The 20,560-nt window shown below is 40.5% G+C and overlaps 1 protein-coding gene across 3 annotated transcripts in view; it reads left to right on the forward strand.

The window, feature by feature from the left end:
* The window catches only part of PTPRN2 (protein tyrosine phosphatase receptor type N2), a 675,251-nt gene that overhangs the window by 570,446 nt on the left and 84,245 nt on the right, over positions 1-20,560 (forward strand). For all 3 annotated transcript variants that reach the window (XM_064445017.1, XM_064445019.1, XM_064445018.1), the window contains one exon: positions 14,961-15,155. In XM_064445017.1, the coding sequence (XP_064301087.1) occupies positions 14,961-15,155 (195 nt within the window). The remainder of the gene's footprint in view (positions 1-14,960; positions 15,156-20,560) is intronic.

Consider the following 20,560-nt stretch of genomic DNA (forward strand, 5'->3'; position numbering starts at 1 on the left):
AGTAATGTTCAAAATAGCATTTCAAAATACTGTATGAATTTATAAATCAGCAGAAATTTATCAAACATGCCTGTCTGATAAGTTGGGGGATAAATAAGTCAATAATGTTATGTTATCAATTATACCCCTAGCATTTAAAATCAACTTCAAAATAGAGCTTGATGAGAAATTGCCCATTTTAAGTGCTGAAGCTCAATGTCACAGATTTCAGAGGACACTTCAGGAAATCTGTATCTGAGCTCACCTTGTCCATCTGCGAGGAGCAGTGCTCTCCCATCCATCGCCTCCTCCCCTGCTCTGCCCAGTGCTCCAGCGCGCACTGCCCCAGCAGCCCCAGGGGAACCGTGCTGGCTGTGTGAGAGAGGTTTATTGGACTTATTATGAATAGCTCTCCTCCAAGCTTTTCCTATTTAAGAAAATAACTTTTGTAAATTACTCAGTGGTGGAGAAATGGACTTGCCCTGACCAGAGAAGGTTTTACCTTTGCAGCCCAGGTCCTGTGCTGCTGCAGCAGTGGCAGTGCAGCAACACTTGAGTAAAATACTCTTTACATTAGAGCGGGCAGGTGGAGCAAGAGGGTTTTTGCAGACATGAAAGGAAAATGAGTACACATGCAACTCCTGAAGTGCTTGGATAAGAAGGTGCCATGTAGGTTTAGATTTGAGTAATATAAACCATCTTTTTCAAGTAGTTGGGTGTTTATCTGCATAGGACTCGTGCGAAGTGGCAGAGAGGAGGTGATGTCAGCCCCCTCCCCTTACCCGGCTTTGTTTATTTTTCCCTGTCTGAAGAATACGGTGTTTGAGCTTGGTGTTTTGTGGAACAAAGACAAACATGCTCCAAGCATCTTGCAGTATAATTTCTGTCTATTTAGGATGTAAGAAAATGCAAAGAAAAAAATAGTAGGAGGGGAAATCATGTTAGTGACTCATTTTTAATTACTGGGAAATCCAGAGTCCTTACTCAGACAGGCATTTCTTAGAAATGTGCTGGAGGTGCTCTGGACCTGCAGGCTGCATCGCGCCTGGTAAATTAAACCAATAAATTGTTCGAATGGCCCTGGCACCATTTCAGGCCAAGCCACCCAACTTTCTCCCAAACAATTTCTTACCACAGGCCAAGAAAAAGACATATATTCATTGACTGCACAGTTTTCTTAATAGTTTGGCTGTGGCCACCCTGTTTTAGAGGGTGAGGCTTTCTGTTGCTTTACCTGCCCTAACTCCCCATCCTGGAGTGCTGAGGTCTGGGCTCCCGCTCCCAAGCATCCTGCTCCTGCTTCAGAGCCCCTTCCACCCGTCCCTGCCGCGCCACGGGCTGTTTGCCAGCTGAGCGTGGGCTGGTTCTGGATAAGTACAATGGATTGTCTCCCTCTGGTAAATTGATTATGTCCCAGTGCCTGTACGTTATAGAGAAGCCAAAGATAACCACAGCCTTGCCTAATGGGCTGGAGAATATTTGATCTGCAGTCCCAGGCAGTGCATCATCTCAAGTGTCCTGATTTCTTTCTGGAATAACTATACTGTCTTCAGTGGCATTTTTTTCTGATGCAATGTAGAGGATAATCAGGCCTGTCTTTCCTACACACTTCTGCCCTTTTTTCTGTTTTAGGATTTTCCTTTTTCTTTGGAGCAACTCTGTTATCATGTTTCAGGTTTGACACATTCCTCTATTGTATATTCTCTGAACGCTCAGCAGCTAACACTGTGATCTGGCTTGCTGAGCCTTTCATATTCCCTCAGAGTGCTGCACTAGAAGAAAAAAAATTTTTTTTTAAAGTTTTTAACTGGGAAGCTTTTTTACTTTTGTTTATTTTGTATCGGGGTCATGTTCCCTGGAAGAGACTAGAAGTTAATTTTGTGTACATAAAGAACTGTTGTAGGTGATGTTTGTCAGTTCTTGTAGGACCGTGTTGCCTGCGAGCAGGAACAGGTTGCAGTTTATTCTCTGAAGTCTGTAAGGTACATGAAAAGCATTCTTCTCCCTGCTTTCTTCTGGGTACATCTGCTCATCCCGCACATTGGTCTCACACGGTTGGCAGTGAAAGGTAAGAGGAGTGGGGGATGCAGGGTCGCTGCCTTTCTCCTTCTCTGTGTGGGCAGGGAAGTCGTGCTTGCTTGGCAGCGCGCTGGCAGAGCCGGTGCGCGTCCTGCCCAAAGCCAGCGAGATCGCAGCTTCAGGGATCTCTTGTCCTTTCTGCACTGTGTGTTTGTGCTTAGCCTTAGCGAAGGATTTGAAGCTGACTGCAGCCACATAAGGTTTTATGCTGGTAAACCCACACGGACCTGGCTGTTTTGAGGTGTAGATGGACAAAAGTAGGTTTTGAATCCTCAACTTTCCTCTGCCTGTAGCCCTGTTGTGCAGCTCTTGCAGGGATTTTGCAAAGTTGAGTCTTCTGGGTGGATTGTGATGTAATCGCTCATTTTATTGTGGTATAAAATATAAGAGAAGCTTGGGTAGAGCAGACTGGAGCTCTCCTGGGGTCATGCTGCTCAACTGCTCCAATCTTCCCAAAGGCACACGTGAGAGGTGGTGTCTCGAACAGCCTCGGGAGCATGCGTGGCATGTGAGGGCAGGGGGACCCACGGCTGGCCTGTGTGCAGAGCTACAAAGAGTTGGATGTTGAGGATGAGATTTGTGCTGACTGGACAAGAGGCCTCATTTTTGTCCCTCTTAACAGGGACAAAGCTACAGCTCCAAGGATGAGGACTTTCTGTCCAAGATGTTTTCCTTTTCATATGTTTACATGCACAACAGAGACCTAAATGCTTTCTAGCAGTTTAAAGAACTGTAAAAGAAAATCCGATTGAGTTAATTCACGCCAGCAAGGTACGGTAAAGGACTGAGACAGCTCAGCTGATTTCTTTGTACTGTGATTTTTGCTATTGCATGATCTAAGCTCTCATAGCACCTGTGTACATCACTGCAGTGTAAGTCAGCTGGGGCATTCCTGCAGCTCTTCGTCTTCCAGTTCAGGTTCTCAGCTTTCAGCATGCAGATCCAGTTTTCATCACTTGCATTCTTAGAATCCAACTAAACCAAGACTGAAGATGGGGACTATATATAAAAGAACGCTCCTAGAACTCAAATGCTTCAAAGAACCAAAATTAATTTGGAGGGGGATGGGTAAGAATAGTTTTTGAATAGGAGAAAATAAAATTTAATGTAGGTGGCTTATCCAAAGCAGAAAATGCATGAGGCTTTATCTAAGCTTTGCTGACCAATTTCTAGACTTTTTGCCAAAAACAAATGAGCGATGTTTTATTGATGTTTGCTTGGGATGACGGCATTCCGAACAAGCACAGATTTTGATCAGGGAAATAGCTTGTTATATTTTTAATATTTCAGACTGATAAAATTCCATGCATTTTTGGTGCAGTTTTTATTTTTCTGTTTTCCGGTCTACCTAACACAGTTGCGGGCTTCTTGATGATTCCTGCTTTTTCATTCTAGGACTGCTGCTGCTTTGCAGAACTGTGTTCTGGCAGCATCTCAGAGATCTCAGAAGTGGCTGATCTTGCTCTCCAAAGAGGGAAGAGCTCATTGTTATCATCATAAAACTCACTTTTGGTATTGAGTTTACACGCTTACCTTGGCTGATTGAAGCCACCCCCTTTCCCCTCATCAAATGTTACCTAACACAGAGAGATAGGCATCTCATGCAGGTGGGAAGGCTTTTCCTTGGTCGTGCTGTCTGACAACAGCAGAGGTATATGGTTTGAAGTGGGCTGTAGTAGAGCCATAACTACCAACCCTACCCATTTCCTAGTACTGCTGGCCTGAACATCCCCTGATCTTCAAAAATGTATCAGGCGGAATATTCACGTCAGAGAAATATTGATCTTTCCCACTATGAATAGAAGAACGAGGGAAAGATGAAAAGGAAAAATTCAGTATGCTGCTGCTTTTCTGACAGCATGGGGAAAAGAAACTTGGATTTTACCTTTTTCCAACTTCTTAACTGGAGTGCATCCTGTCTTCCTGTGAAAGAAAAATGCCTTGTGTGGAGTGAAATGGTGTGATTTGCTGGAAGGGGTTTTGCGGCAGTGGATCACAGTGAAAGGTGTCAGTGGCTGGCTATCCACATAAGACAGGAGGAGAAACATGATGGAGCTGAATGTGGTTTTGGAAGCGAGAACAATCTACCTAAGTAAATTCTTGTTGTAGAGTGAAATTATGCCATACAGCATCTCCCTCTGTACTCTGGGGAAATAATATGTGCAGTAAAATGGGAATGTGAGCATGTAAATTCCATATAATGTCACCCACAAGAGTGAAATAAAGAGCTGCAATTCCTAATTAACCTCACTGTAAAGCTCTTGGGTGTGAGGTTAAAACACACAGAAGGGTTGCCTAGTGAGCTGTTCCAAATTTCAGCTTCTTTTTGAAGGTCTGGGTCAACCCAGTGGCTCTCCAGGCATTGTTGGCTAATAATTTTGTTTGCTTGTTTGAGGGCTTTAGAAGTTAATTAAGAATAAATCAATGCTTGAGGCTTCTGTGAGTGCTGGTCACTCCATCGCCAAAGGAACACTGCAGAAATAGAGGGAGTGAGGAAAAGGTGACAAGAATTATTAAGGACATGGAAAACTCGTATGAAGACAGACTGAAAAGACACATTATTTCTTCCAAAACAGTAATGAGTGGCAGTGTAGAAAAGTAAAAAAGTATATAAAATGAGGAACTGAAGAAGGAATGAAATTCTTATTCTGTCTTCTGCCTAGCACCAGGGCAAAAACATTCAGTTATATTAAATACATAAAATAAAAGACTAATAGAGGAAAAACTGCATAATACAACTGCAACATGTAACACTATTTCTGCAGAATGTTGTTGATGCACAAGTTGTTAGCAGGAATCTCAAAAACCAAAGAAGCATGTGAGAAAAGATATCCTAGGCAATAAAATAGCTGATGATGTTTTAGAAGATGTCTGTAACTTCATGCCCAGGTCTTAAAATAATCCAGAATTAAGATGTGACCGTTTTAGGAATGCGCCTGCCTTGTATGTGTTCTTCTGGGCTGTTCCCGTGGGGCTTCTTGCAGGCAAACTGGTGCCTTGTGGAGAGGTCTGGGGTGACATTAACAACCCCTGTGCTTGTGCGAGTTGGCAAAGGGAAACCCAGGAGCTTCAGAAATGGCCAAGGAAGTTCTTTTCCTTGAAAGCAAACTCATGCATTAACTCCTTGTTGCTGCTGCAGGGTAATTATTGTAAGCGGTGCCATGGGGCAGGTCAGGGATGGCAGGGAGGTCTGCAGCTCCAGGCGGGCAGTGTCGGGGCATGACCATGATCCAGTTGAGAGCACAGTTGTACAGAGAGGCAGGGGAGAGCCCAAGGGAAACATGCATTTTTGCTGTTGTTGCTGTTTTCTCCAAAATGTGAAGTCTCCCTGCATCTCTGACCATCAGTACTGAGTATAAAAACCCTCTCAGTTTTTCCAGTATCTCCTGTAACACTAATAAAGTGACTGTATAGAAATACTGGCCAACATTTTTACTCCTTGAAGACTTTTGTGGGTGTGTCTGTTCTCAGAGACATGATAGAACTCATACATACTATCTTTTTCCATAGTTTAGAGGAGTTTCTCTGTATTACCAAGTTTTTTGCTCATAATAACCTGCTCTGACTTACTATCAGCTGTGTGCTTTATAGATCCTTTTCTTTTTTACAGTTTCTTCCTTCACAAAATTTGCATTTGTTCTTCCTAGCAGAGTTAAAAGAGTGATTTCATTTTTATTTTCAGTGGTGAATGTGTGGAAAGCAATGACTTTAGTTTTCAAATCAGGAGAGGGTTGTGACCAGCAATTTCTACTGTCATGATAGATGACGTTATGGAAAAAAAAAAATTGTTGCTGATGGCCATCCTTGATAAATACTTCCTTATCCCAGCATCACTTCTTACATGTATAGTCACCTTCTATGAAAAAAAAAAAGTATTTGAGGTTTTTAGAAGTTTTTAGGACTTCTCTTTGTATTTCTCTGACTGTTTTTAGTACCTCTGTTACCATGAATGCTGTTACACAGACTTGAGGAGAAGCAATAATAATCTTTGCAGTAGGGTAAAATAACATTTTTAGACATAACCTTGTGGCTGTGTGTTTGTTTCTTTCCGAGGGAGACATGCATGCTGAGTCCTGCTGGCAAGCTAGGACTTCGTATTTCTAGCAGAAATGATCTCCCATTTTTAGTCCTGCAGGGCAATAAAATAGTGGACTACACAGCCTAAATGTATATCTTTCCTGAGAAACTACAGCTGGCTTGGGACTGCATTTTTTGCCTGCTTTGGGCCCCAGGCAACTATAAATGCTGGGAGTGGAAGAGGAAACATTTGTAGCAGTTATCTTTTAGAGCGCTGTCACTGGGCTTTGGGTGGGTTAGGCAAAGTCAAAATAGATGATGAATTTGCACATGGTTCTGCATGGCCTTTCAGGTTAATTCAATTGTTACTACGGTTTATTTGTAACCCATACTGTGCTGTATGGCTCTTGCTGTGCTAGCGGTGAATTTACTGTGCAAATTCGTATTAAGAAGCAGCTGTGCCCTCATGAGCAGGTATTTGACTTAGTTAAGATGAACAAAATATGGAAAAAGTGAAGGTTTTTTTGCACATTATTTTTCCCTAATTACTTCTTAAGAAATCTTTCCTCTCCCAGCCTCATATTTACCATATACTTCTAAAACACCACATGCAACCACAGCTGAAATGTAGGAAATGCCATTTAGAAAGCAGCTTGGTTTGAAACCACCAAAAAAAATATACTCCTTCCTTTCTTCTTTTTTCTTTGTTTTTAATTTTTTTCTCTTTTTTTTTTTTTTTTTGGTGGCAGGTAGGTCAAGCTCATATCATTCTCTTTCCAGAATTACAGTTGTCTGAATTGCAAGACCAGTAATGCTCAGACACTGTCAGGGACACCCTGAGAAAAACCTGGGTGCTTTTATACCGGTAGACCTCAGGTGACTTCAGATTTGTGGCTTGCAGGTCCTCCCTATTAGAAATAGTCCCTGTTTTCCTTGGAGGCATCCAAGTAGTCTGTTTAAATCCCAAGAGAAACCACCATGATGTCATTAAGACCATGATGTCATTATGTAGGGAACATAAATACCAGTTCAAATCAGTTTAAAGAAACATGAACTTTCTGCATGTATCTTCTATCTGTGAAGTCCAGTGTACTGCCGTCATGTTAAGTCAGGCATCTGCTTCATAAAACTCTTCCCTCTTTTAGAAATCAAGGATATAAACTATCACACTCATACAGTCCCAGTTTGAGTGGTGTCTTGTATTGTTGTATGGGAAAAAAATCCCCAGCAGAGGAACCTAAACATGGTCTTCAAATTTCACGGATCCTCTGGAAAGTGGTATTATCCCCAAAGATGCCTGTGCTTTCCTGGCATGGATAGCAGGGAAAACACACTGCCGTTATTTCAGGGAAATATCATTAGCTCTACGCTGTCATGTCTTCTTTCGTGGCACAAGCCATGTAAAAGACCGCTCCCTCCTTCAGGAGCTTCTGGGCTGTTTAGATGTCTGCCTCATTGATGAGAGGTTACTGAAAGATTTAAAGTAAAAATATTTCCTTAAGCTGTATTGCTTAGTCAGTGTCTTTGGTTCTGTGCAAGCCAGAAATTATCACATCTGCTGCACTTCTGGAGATCTGTACAAGACCACGATGGCTTTTTGTTTGTTTGATTTGGTGGGATGACTGTGCAAATGCTTGAATTTAAAGAGAGGGAATAAAACAAATAAATACAAATAAAGGAAAAGTAATTTTCCATATAAAGATAGCCATGTTTTCTTTGCCTTTCCCCTCCTGCATGGCCTCTACTTTCTTTGCGTACATGAAGAATTGGGAATCATAATTACATGAGTCACCACCAGGAAACACTCGCAACGCTAAAATAATTGAAATTTTTTATTTCACAGACCATAATTGAAATTGGGGTTTTGTTAGGAAAATGAGTCTCAAGCCTGTGTTTGACTGCAATGCTCTCAAAAAGAAACAGCAGGCCTGCCTTTTAGGTTATTTAAAAACCAAACAAAGCAAAACCCCTACACCGAGACTCAGAGTTGTATCCAGATATACGGAGGGTGGTGCAGTACGAGAGAGCGGATAGTAAACTGACCAGGACAGACTAAGGCTGACAATGAAACAACTACATTTCACTTTCTTGTTTTGGGGTGTTTTTTTTTTCTCTCCCAAGATCTATCACATACAAGACTAGATAAATATGAATTGTACAGAGTATGGTTATTGAATGATATGTTTGGTGCTGTGTCTCTCAAAATACTACTCTCAAACACTTTTCCAATATCTCCCTTTGCTCCTTTTCTGAAGGCACGCTGATCTCTAGCCTTTTCTGGCAAGGATAGAAAATACATGTACAAATATTCCACATATGTAAACAGGTCTTTTACTCCTGGACAAAAAGTATGTTAAAATGAAAGCTTGAAAGTATGTTTCGATAACTCAAAAATAAATGGTAATAAAGCTGTAATTACCCCCAAAGCTACAAACACAGTAAATAAGTTAAAGTTAAATTTATAACACCTGCAAACATATTAAGTATGCAAAAGCAAAACAAAGGCAGCCAAATGACTTTAGCTTCATCCTGTAGTAACACTAAGCAAATTTAGTTAGAGAATAATGATGTTTGTAGTCCTAGATTCATTTATTTAAAAAAATGAGGTTACCTTATTTTTTCATTTTTTAAAATCTCACTGTTTATGACTACATCCATAGCAGAGCAGCTAAATCCATGCTGTATGTGCAGCCCTCAGCTCATCCGGTGAATAATGCCTCCTTAATTTAAAGGAAAGTGAGGCTACTATTTAATTAAATGTATTAAAGCTGAGGGAAAAAAAAGCATTTTAAAAGATCTTATTCTTCCATACCTAGCATATAAAAGGTTACATATATTCTTAGTTTTCATTATATATTTTGTTATAAAGTATAGCCTTGAATCCTTTAGAATTAATAGTCATAATTTTTAATATAAAGTTTCTGCAAAACAATTTTGCTTCGCGTGTAAAATGAACACAGTGCTATCGTGATCATGCCTGCTTAAGCAGATTTGTTTCTGATAGAATATTAGGCAGTTCAGGTTGAAAGGGCTTGGTGTACACTCAGCTATCGCTTTTAATAAACAGTAATTTCTTTGTCTAATGGCTCTGTATTTTCTTAATAATTATACCATGGATAGCTTTAGTCTTTCTTATATTTTATTAAGTCTGAAAATAATTGTGCCACACTTGCTTCTGTACTAGCTCAGGTTTTTTCCATTTGAATTTCTTAGGCAAAAGATTTTTAAAAGTGTGGAAATGTTAGGCCTCTTTCCCAGACGTTATTTTTGGAATTATGTAAATTTGGGGTTCAGTTACAAAACCAGATTATTTTTAATTAATATGTAGTACTGAAACTGTATTTCCTTTTCTAAATAAACGGGAAAGTTGGAATTTCCCTCACTTCCCAGGCTTCTGTTAGGTAGATCTGAGGTGGATGCGACTGGGGAAGAAGAGCTGTATTTTAGATATGAAGCTATTTCCATCTACTTTGGACTGAACAACTTAATTTATAATGAGCCTGGGACCCAGCTAGATGAGAACCATTCATGTGTGGTGGTCAGTGGCTGGACTCAGACTACCTGAAGATACTGCATTCTGCATTTGCTTTAAGTAGGTATATTTTAATAAACAACAGCAGCCTCACTGGAGAAAACGTTAGGGTGGAGTGGCTTATCTTTAAGGGTAACGAGTGGAAAGCTGAGGCCCATGTTGACCATCTCTTAACTGGGATGCTCAGGTCAGGTGTCCTGTCTGTAATGTGCCACCCTGAGGTTTTCAAAGGCAAAAGATCTAATGTTGACCATTCAAGCCTTGGTTCCAGCTGGTTTCAGGTCCATGCTTGCCCATACTCTTGGTCCTTACCAGGGTGTGTACATAGATTTCTCTCCAAAATCAAATATTTTAGGAAACTGTATGGTCTAAATGGATTTTCCACCGTATTAGTTGAACTTGATGGGAGATAAAAATTTCTCCTAAGCATCGTTTGCCATCTTGCCCTTGCCTTTCTGTGACACTGATGGCAGCCATGCATCACGAAGCCAAGTGGCAGCAAATGCCACTGCTGTCACTGGCTGGGGACATCCAGAAGTGGTGGCCTAACGCTTCTAGTGGTAACGAGGTTGCACCTCTAAACCAGACCTGGACAGATGTCTGTGGGGTTCATTTCTGAACAGACTTGATGCCTCCGCAGTTGAGAGGAAAGTTTCTTACTCATCTCTTCAAGGTCAGAGACCCATCTAACAAAACTAAGTGTTAAGGTTGGCCCTCCATCCACGTGGGGTGTTGTCCATTAGGTGCAACAAGTCTCTTAATGCACTTCTTTAAATGTGGGTAAACTACATTTATGCAACAACGTGGTTCATTTGCAAGTGGACTGTACGGATTTGAAAAGCCATTTGTTGTACCTGAGGAAATAATTGTTGCTTCATGCTTCTCCCTGTCTCTGTGAGGACAACCAAGTATTAGGAACACTTTAAAACCTCACTGGAAGAGGTCCAGGGGTTTTCTGAGAATACTGTTTATGGTTTGTTTAAGGTTATCAATTATGTCTCGAATAAAAAGCTCTCTACAGATGATCATTGTGCTGTACTTTGAACTCATTTAGCTGGACATTATTTACAGAATATTTATCTTGGTTATGGCAGTTTTTGTCACACAGCGATATTACTTTTCCATTATATACTGCATGTGACCGCCACATAAGTTTGATAATAAATGTTGGGAAATAAAAAACAGAGTAAGTGCCTCAGTATGATAGCAATTCCCATGTGATGGGAAATAATGTCATAAACTTCAAATTACCTTTTAAATAAATGTTTACGTCCAACCCATCCATTAGATCATAGCCCGAAGGGTCAGGAGGATCATTTCTTCATATTTCACTGTATGCATTATGATTGCTTTTTTTGGTGTAAATGATGTTTTTAAATGAAGAATGGCACTCAAACTATACACAAACAACGGCTAGACATTACTGAGTCGCAGTACGGCAGAAATAGCCTCAGCCACTCAGCTAAATATAGAAGTGCAGCAGTAAATCGAATTCATTCTTAGAAAATAATTTTAATGGTGTACGTGCTGAAATGATACAGAAATACAGCTTGTGGCATTCTCACAGTTTCCAGCTTTGACATTTTAGTCAAGTTTAAATTCTAACTGTGGTTTGGTAGATGTCTAATTTGCTAAATGCTTATGAGGGTAAAGATTTTGGAGCGCGGGGAAGAGCATACCTGAGGGTGCAGAGAAGAGTCCAGGTAACAGATATCATATTAATGAGGGTCTTAACCATCTACGGCTTTGTGTGCTTGTAAAGTGATGCCACCTCTGTCAGTGCTCAGGGATGGCATTGTCCTGAGAGCACCCGGTGTGGAACACTCCACAGGTTGAGACCCCACTATTCCTTATGCCTTTCATAGGAAGGGGACATAGCTGACCATCTCAAGGATGAAGCAAACTCAAATCCCACATTTAGACATTTCCCCGATCTGGGTTTGACCTCCGTAGTCCTTATGTCCTGGAGCCCCCATTTGGCACCGCAGAACTCCCCATGCATCAAAGCTTTTATACGTGGTGGTGGTGGTAACTGTGTTACCCCTGCAGCACTAGGCTAAAAACTCAACTGGGAGTTAAAATGGCTGGGCTAACAGAGAGGTGGCTTTGAAAAAGCAGAAGCTGTAGGTATCCTAAGACTGCTGACGTGCACGTGGGGATGGGGCAGGTTCCTCAGCCTGGGCTGGGCTGGCTGGGAGTGGGGGGAAGGAAGAGCTGTCAAGGACTGTTAGACCAATCTGGAAATAAATTCAAACAAAAAACTTCTGTTTACAGACAGGGAAAACCATTGTCTTGGAGATTTAAAACACAAATCAAGAAATAGTTTGCTGCAACTATGATTTGACCTTCCTGTTTACATTAAACATTTTTTGTGGCCATGTGCAGTGATGTGGTTGCTTTGTTTAAGGTATTTGACAGCTACAGCAGTCCTGGAAATAATTGTTTTGGTTCTATATATGTCAGGAAAGAAAGATGTTAATATTTGAGGTCAGGTAACTTTTCTTTTTTTAAACTTAATTATATTTGTTATATATATATATATATATATTTCTCAACTTTACCTTCTTTCGTGAATCATAGAATTATAGAATCATTAAGGTTGGAAAAGACCCTTGACCATGAACATGTTAAACTTAGTTTTAAAACAACATTTCTTAGTAACATACTAAATATATTATATCCAAAACGTTCTTTTTAGTTGGAGGTTAATCTACTCTAGAACCAGTTGGGTATAATATTGCTTCTTTTGTCATTATCATTTGGTTAAAAATGGTATATTAATTCCTTGGAGTTCACTTGATCCTGATTCTTTTTTGTTAGCAGAGGTCTATAATCCTTTCCACAGCAACCACTTGTAAAAGCAGAGGATTATGACTTGAGGCAGGATATGAGCAGCAGGAACGGATCAACTTAAAAACAAAGATCCTGTTTGAGTACAAATGCTATTGTTAGCACAGAGTTGGGGTGAGTCAAGTGGCAGGACGTCTATTAGAATATAATAAATTAGTATCTACGCCACATGGCATGCTAGCCAGAAGACACATCCTTTTAGTAGTTGTGTGATAGACTACATATTTTTATTCCTTTACTTATTATACTTTTGCCTAGTCCAATAAACCATTCCCTCTGAGAATGGTTGATATCTAAACATCTGAACAGCTTTTTGGTTTTCTGTAGATTTATTTTTCTGTCTAAAAAGTTTCTGCACACTTCTACTCTTACCAAAATCTGCTAAAAGCAGGGATTTGAAATTACACTACTGCAAGGTCATTCTGAGGTTAGTAATAGCCATTTTGGACTGTCACTACCTTTTCTTATGACATGTGTGATCCTTCAGAGAAAAGGAAAAGGAGATATTTTTTTTCTTTGTCCCTGTATTTAAAAAAAAGAAATACAGTAACATTTTTTCCTTTATTAAAAAGTCTTGGTTTTAATACTGATAGCTTAACTGACCTATCTAACACTAATATATGTGACTCAATTTCAAAGCATTTTTGAAGTTTGGGTTTTTTTGTCCTAATATTTTTCCTGTTAAGGTCAGTAGGAAGTAACAAAGGTACCAAGTGACAGAAAACATTCTAGTCAAGTGTGGGAAAAAACCCTACTCTTTGTAAAATTTTGAGAAATTCTTACATGGCATAGACAAAATTAATAAATATACAAAATGTAGTGATGGAATCAGGGAGCAGTTTCACCTGGGACAGTCTGTGCAGTTATTCCAACAATTGACACCACATACAAGGAGTAATCTGTGTTTCCTAAACTTCTGTTGACTATGTTTTTGTAACAGACAACAAAATATATTCTGTTTATATGTGATACAAATTTTGCCTCAGTGTATCTTAACTTGTACATGCGCATCTATATATACAAATGTATTACACACCCTAAAATATTTCACATAAGCATCTCTAACAGTAGGTCAAGGAGGAGCTTTGGTAGAAGAAAAAGTTTGGGTCTTTAATCATTGCCATGTGGTGGCAAGAGGAGACTCGATATTCTGGTTTCAGTGGGTTTGTTTGAATGCTTGCTACTGCATGGAGTAGGATCCCTCTTCAGTGTCCTAAAGTTTGCAAGGTTAAAAAAAAACCACCAAACAAACATAGTCTTAAACTTATATTTCTAACTCCTGTCTGAAAAGAAGATTTTATTGCACCTGATATATGGAGGTTTTCAGATCAACCTACTGATGGCACTTGGGCTGCAACTATATTATCAATGAATAAGAAAACAGAATCCATGGCATTTCAACAGTATGAATTCTTCAGACTGTATTATTTTGTTAGCCTGAGGCAAGAGACTGTGCTCTTAGTACTCGTCTGTGCAGAATGAGTAATCTGAGACAAATGTGTAACCACACCGCATGTGCAGTATGTCCAGATACCGTGGACTAGCCGGTCTTGCTGTGCACCACAGGCAGCCAAGTATCTCTCATGGACAATAGACATATGTTAAAAAATGATAATTTTATTATACTGTCTGGGATTGCACCACACATAACTGATTCTAAAAGCATTATAACAATGATGGTGTAACTGGGTCTGTTTATCCCATTAGAGTAAGAATTTTATACTGTAAGGAGTTGGTTTTACCAGCAGGATTTTCTGTTACCTAACCAAAATTCTGTATTTTTGTCTGAATTGTATGCATGGGAACAACTGAAAATACGTATTCCCAGTGCAATCTATTTCGGTATTTTAACATGGCTTTCATTAGTGTGTGTGATAGCTTGAATTTTCTTTCTTCGCCAAAGCTGCTTAAACAATACAATGACAGATTTCTGCTTTTATTCTTCGTTAATGTCATTCTTCATCCTCTCTGGCCCACATCAGGGAGGAAGTGTTGTGAGTTTGCTATTTTAATGAAGAGAAACGAGGCATCTATCAACTAGGAATTATACTGGAGAGCACATCAATTCAGTTGCCTTGAGCTTGCTGAGTTTGCATATCCAGAGCCAAGCAGTGCTCTCAATTACTTCCGTGCAACCCCATTAACTTCAGGAGGTTGCGCAGTTCAAAAGTGGCTTCGAAAAACATGGGGAGATATTATGGGGAAAAAAGGCTATCTGTTAGAGAAGTCAAGCTCCAAAATATTATTTTTGGTTATCTAAAAGCACATGTGCACGCAGTCATAATTACACTTTTGAAAGGTTAGGGTAGTCATCACATAGTAACTCCATTGAGTATTTCTTTGTAGATGTGCCTAACAGAACAGACAGCCTCCCAAAAACCCCTGCAGTGAGGGGGAAAACACTTCCAGCCCTGGAAACATATTGTAAATCATATGTCTTTAGTAGACTGTATCATGTAATTACTCTTAACTGTAAGTTGTTTCTTCCTCTTTCTCTCTCTAGGAGCTATGCCGCCAGCGCATGGCAGTAAAAACATCTGATCGCCCAGAGCCCCTGCATGCTTCTCGAATAAATAGCGTTTCTTCACAATTTAGTGATGGGCCCATTCCCAGCCCCTCGGCCCGGAGCAGCACATCGTCCTGGTGCGAGGAGCCAGTCCAGTCCAACATGGACATCTCCACCGGTCACATGATCTTGGTAAGGCATTTTTCTCTTCGTGGCATGAGAAATTGCATCAGAATTTAAAGTACCTGCTCAGCTTTTTGAAAGAGATAACTTTTAAAGAAAGGGAAGCTGTGTGTTCACAGGCAAAATATATTCCTGAGCTTTGTTGGTAATCTTAGCTTTGTATAACTAAAACTAAAGGGATTTTTATTTTCCTTTTTTTTTTTTATCATGTTGGGTTTTTTCCTCTCTGGGGAACATTCTTTTGTCTTGGATGTACGAATTGTTTGCGTGCTTGCTTTACAAAAGATAAGCCATGTGTTGTCCTTTTGTCCTATTAATTTATGTTTACCTCAGCTTGGACAACTGAAGAAAACTGCTAAATTTCTGATTAGCGTGCTGCTTTTTCTCCTGTGTCTTCAGTGTGCGAAGGTATCTTAGCTGAGAAGGCAAGAGAATATTAGTGATATGGAGCAATTTGTTTTCCATTACACTTAGAAAAGAAAGGGGATCTGAATTTTGAGCCTTGCCTGAATTTTGTTGTCCTTTGCTGAATTTCTTCAAAGCTGGATCTCTTCTGTGTTTGAAATGATCCAAATACATTCTATTGATGGAGTCTGCATTAGAAAACTTGGGTTCCTTCCAAACGTGACTTGCGACCAGTATCAGTGTAGAAAATGGACACGTGAAGATCTGTGTGTATGCAAGAGTCAGAGTCCAGTGGTTGGGACTATCTGCAGCTTGTTTCTGCCTCTCTCTGTTGTGTCCTGCTGGGAGAGATGTAGAGTAATCCCCCATTTTTTGTGCCTTATTTTCCTCCTTTAAACGCTTGCTGTCTTTATAGTGGGTATTAAAATTAGCTGAGAAGTAGTTAAGTGATGGTGAAGATGATGAGTCAGGTGTTACTTTGCTTTCTGTGTTTGATTTCTGGTATTTATTAGGATGCATGATCTAAAGGAAGCACCCTTTTCTGTTGGTAGTGTTGCCATGCTTTTGAAAACTTCCCTGTTGATTTATTTACGCACCACTGAGAAGACTCACCAGTGGGGTCTCTCAGAAGAAAGCTTCTCTCCACCATACCAGGCTTGGGGGGGAGTGGCTGGAGAGCTGCCTGGAGGAAAAGGACCTGGGGGTGTTGGCTGACAGCCGGCTGAGCATGAGCCAGCGTGTGCTCAGGCGGCCACGAAGGCCAATGGCATCCTGGCTTGTATCAGGAATAGCGTGGCCAGCAGGAGCAGGGAGGAGGTCGTGCCCCTGTACTCAGCACTGGTGAGGCCACACCTCGAATACTGTGTTCATGTTTGGGCCCCTCAGGACAAGAAGGACATTGAGGTGCTGGAGCGTGTCCAGAGAAGGGCAACAAAGTTGGTGAAGGGTCAAGAGAAAAGTCTTAATGAGGATCGGCTGAGGGAGCTGGGGTTGTTTAGTTTGGAGAAGAGGAGGCTGAGGGGAGACCTTGCTGCTCTCTACAACTACCTGAAAGGAGGGTGTAGTGAGGCAGGGGTCGGTCTCTTCTCCCTAGTAACAAGCAATAGGACGAGAGGAAATGGCCTCAAGCTGCGCCAGGGGAAGTTTAGATTGGATATAAGGAAAATTTTCTTCACCGAAAGGGTTGTCAAGCATTGGAAGAGGCTGCCCAGGGAGGTGGTTGAGTCTGTGTCCCTGGAGGTATTTAAAAGAAGGGTAGATGTGGTGCTTGAGGATATGGTTTGGTGGTGGACTTGGCAGCGATAGGTTAGCGGTTGGACTCGATGATCTTAAGGATCTTCTCCAACCTTAACGATTCTATGATTCTGTGATTTTATGCCATACTTCTGGGTCACAATTTTTCAACTTCTTTCTCTCTTTTTCTGGACTTATATTTTAAAGTACTATCTTCTCAGATATTTTTCAAGTTCTTATAAGCTACCTCACATAATGGAGAAAGGAATGAAGGTAGGCAAAACCGAGAGAGCTAATTTGACCTCAGCCAAGTTACTGACCTCCTTCAGCCTTGATCAGATCAGCTATAAAACTGAGCAAAAGCAGGGCAGGATTGTAAACCAGATGCTTTATCAGAGTATGTCATCCTGAGTAAATGCTTCTTGCCCTGCTCCTGCCTATTCCCCCACAAAAAGGAGTTAATGAAGTATTGTGTTGAAATCTGGTATACAAGTGCAGTTTGGAAGGGTTGCTCTCATGACAGAAAATAATTTGTTTTGGTTTTTACTGTCCCACTTTTGCCTAATCAGAATTAAAATTCATTTCATTTCCTTTCATAGTTAACTTAAATGCTTGGGGAAAAAAGAACGTCTCCAATTGCCCAACGTCAAAATAAGTACAAATTCCTGTCGTAAGGTTCTATGGCAATATATTTGTATGGAAATAAGAGCAAAATCTCCTATATAGACAGAAATATGCATTTAACATTTGCAAACAGCTTAAACTGCTTTAAATTGAGCAAAATTGTTTTCAGTAATGCTATTGGGAAAAATAAAAAAATCACGAAGTTGAGCTTAAAAGAGAGAAAGTTGCATATGGGAACCACTTATTCTGGCTCTGGGAATTTCTGCAAAATTGCAAGAAAGAATTGTCTTCATATGGCAACAGATAAGCTTTAAAGAATAGTCAGATTGGTCAAGATCACTGTTATGGTGTTCAGTGTCCATAATTCAGTCAATCCTGTTTAACCCCAGATGAACTCATACATATGTTAGCTATCTAAGAGCATATGTTATATCTTAGATGGTGAGGGTTCAAAGAAGGGCAAAAGAAATGCTGTAGTGTCTTGAGAGTACAAACCACAAAGAGAGAGTAAAAATAGTTAATTTGTTTAGTCTAAACCGAACAAACAAAAATCAGTGGTTCAGGGGAGTCTGCCTATGTGCTTTGAAATACAGGATGGGGAAAAATTGTTCTTAATGGATGCAGATGATACAATTAGGAAGAAAATATGGGTTAGCATCGAAAGGATGCATTTAGCCTGGATATCAGGGCAAGCCTAATAGGAGGGTCAGGCAGACAGTGGGATGTTTACTTAAGGGAAGTAGTTAAATCGTAAATTCGAAATTTGCTGAAGGCAAAGCTAGGTTAGGTTTACATGGGAAGATCGGCATTGCTTAGCTACAGCACTGAAGCAGCTGACTGGACTTGATCAGAAATGCTCATGTTTTGTGTCACTGTGGGTCACACTGAAACTGGAGAGCTGACCCGGTTTCTGTTTTGCTCAAAAATAAATGCACATATCTGTGATACCTTATTTGCCTTAATTTCTCTCCCTTTGGAGATGCTGTGGCTTGTTGGACTTCAGCAATAGAAGAGGCTCGCCTGAGGTGAGCTTTTCCTCCCCTTGCCCTGCAGCTACAAGTGGAGGAGAGCAAGGGCCACTTTGCAACTTTTATACCAATCAATACAAAAAGTTTTCCAGTTCTTCCCATTTCCTGCTGCCACAATCCTCTTATCTTTTAAAATTTGTAGATATTTTCCATGAAAAACATCCCAGTGCCTCAAAAAGCAACGAGAAATATTAGCAAGGGGCCTAGTAACAATGGCAAATACCATCTGCTTTGCAGGGTTAATGCACTTACGGGTCTGTAAATGTGTTTTTCAGCTCTACAGTGTGCAGCAAAGTAGCAGTTAGCTGAGCTAGGGCTCCTCAGTCTTTATTGTTCATAGGTGCCAGGACCTCCCCAGAGAAAAATCAAACAATGGCTTACTGTATAAAGTGGGAGCAGGAAATATTTTATTTTGATTTATAAACTGAATAAATCTTTAATGAAAGTAGCATAGAAGAAATGTGTCTGCGCTGCTGAATGACTCTATGAAGTCTTGCTCAGAGATAGCGTTGGTCAGAAATATTTCTGTAAAGCTGTTTAATTTGCTGGAAGATGCTAGCAGGTCATACCTGAAGTGATAGCCAAGCCACCTCAGCTTTGGTTTTATTGGAGTTTGTGGCTGGCCACAGGTACTGTTTTCTTGGGGAACTTGCCACTTGTGGTTAGCCGATTGTTTATCTCAAGGTTGGGAGAAACCCGTTATCTTCCAAATGTAGGTGGCTCTGGAGCAGTCTCCTCACTTAGACTGAAACCAGTCTCTCAAAGAGAAAAATCCTGCATTTCTGCCACTTTCCTTTACAGCAAAGACAATGTCACTGCACTGCTGACAGTAGCTTGAGGTAGTTTGTACTGTTGGCAGGAGGAAGCAGGGAGGACTCAGGAGGCCCAGAAGGACAGCGATAACAACATTCAGGGCTTTTTTTTTTCCCTTTTCACGTTCTTTTTCCTCACATTTGTAGCAGGAGGATGGCCCATATGGCACTTTTTGATTCTGTCTTTCTAAAAGATCCAAGCACTTTGGAAAGTGTAATTAGAGGAGCATGTTTTATGCAGTCATGTTTGCGGCACTGACTGGCTGGTTTCAGCATGAGCAACAACAAAGAAGTGCCCTCATTTCAATTACAGTTGGTTTTGCAAGAAAACAATTGGTTTTTAGAAGGTCACAGCAAGGAAAAGAGTAGGAACCCAGAAGTAGATTTCCATCCACTTCATTCACATATGTACATCTATATTTCAAGTGCCAACAGAAGTCCTAATAAAGTGCAATACTTCCCTTTGCAGTCCAGCAAGAGACCCAGGGGGAGTTTGAGGGTGTCCAGGAGAGATTTAGTCTCCCTAACTTGAGCTCCTAACTTATACCAATATTTTAGAAACTTAATGAAGTGGTGTTTTTGACTTGAGTCCATAAACTTCCCTTCTAGTTGGTGAAGCGAGTGGGTGGCTATGAAGTTCTTCAGGGACGTAGGCAGAGGGAGGATTTCTCTTGGGAGGACTCCTGTTGTGCCTGCACCATCCCATTGATGTCTGCAGCTTAGATGAAGGAGTCTTTTGTTCATGCTGAAGCAAAAGTTTAGCAAGTAAGTTAGGTAGATTGGATCCCACATATGCTTCATATATTGCCACACTTGTTTGGTTAAAATAATTACAATCTCTTATCAGTTTTTAAATGACGAACAGTACTGGAAGAAGGGAGTGTATGCTTTTGATGATAGCATTTTGAGATTGTTATCTGAATACCCTATATGACAGGTAATTTGCAGAAGCAGAAGTGATCTTCTGTGTTTTGGGGTTTTTTTACTTCTAAAGACAGACGTGCAAAATTTGGAGCATTATACATAAATTAGAATTTCAGAAAGTGTGAATTTCCAAAAGGTCCTCTTCAGTACTTGTTTCAACTGGAAGTCTGAAGATTCCTCTCCCTAAGGGTATGAAACTGCTGTGTGTATTGGAAATAATAGTCTGTGATAGTTTGTGTCTACTGTACTTTTCAGAAGAAGGTGGTTTCATAACCGGGCTGAACGAGGCAGTGGGAGCAAATGACCTAGAGACTGAAAACTAGGGCCCATCTTGTAGGAAGTGTAAGTGCACTTGATCCCCTTGTCTTTGGCAATTTGCCTGCAAAAC

The sequence above is a fragment of the Phalacrocorax carbo genome, chromosome 2 (assembly GCF_963921805.1).
Source record: "Phalacrocorax carbo chromosome 2, bPhaCar2.1, whole genome shotgun sequence".
Classification (NCBI taxonomy): Eukaryota; Metazoa; Chordata; class Aves; order Suliformes; family Phalacrocoracidae; genus Phalacrocorax; species Phalacrocorax carbo.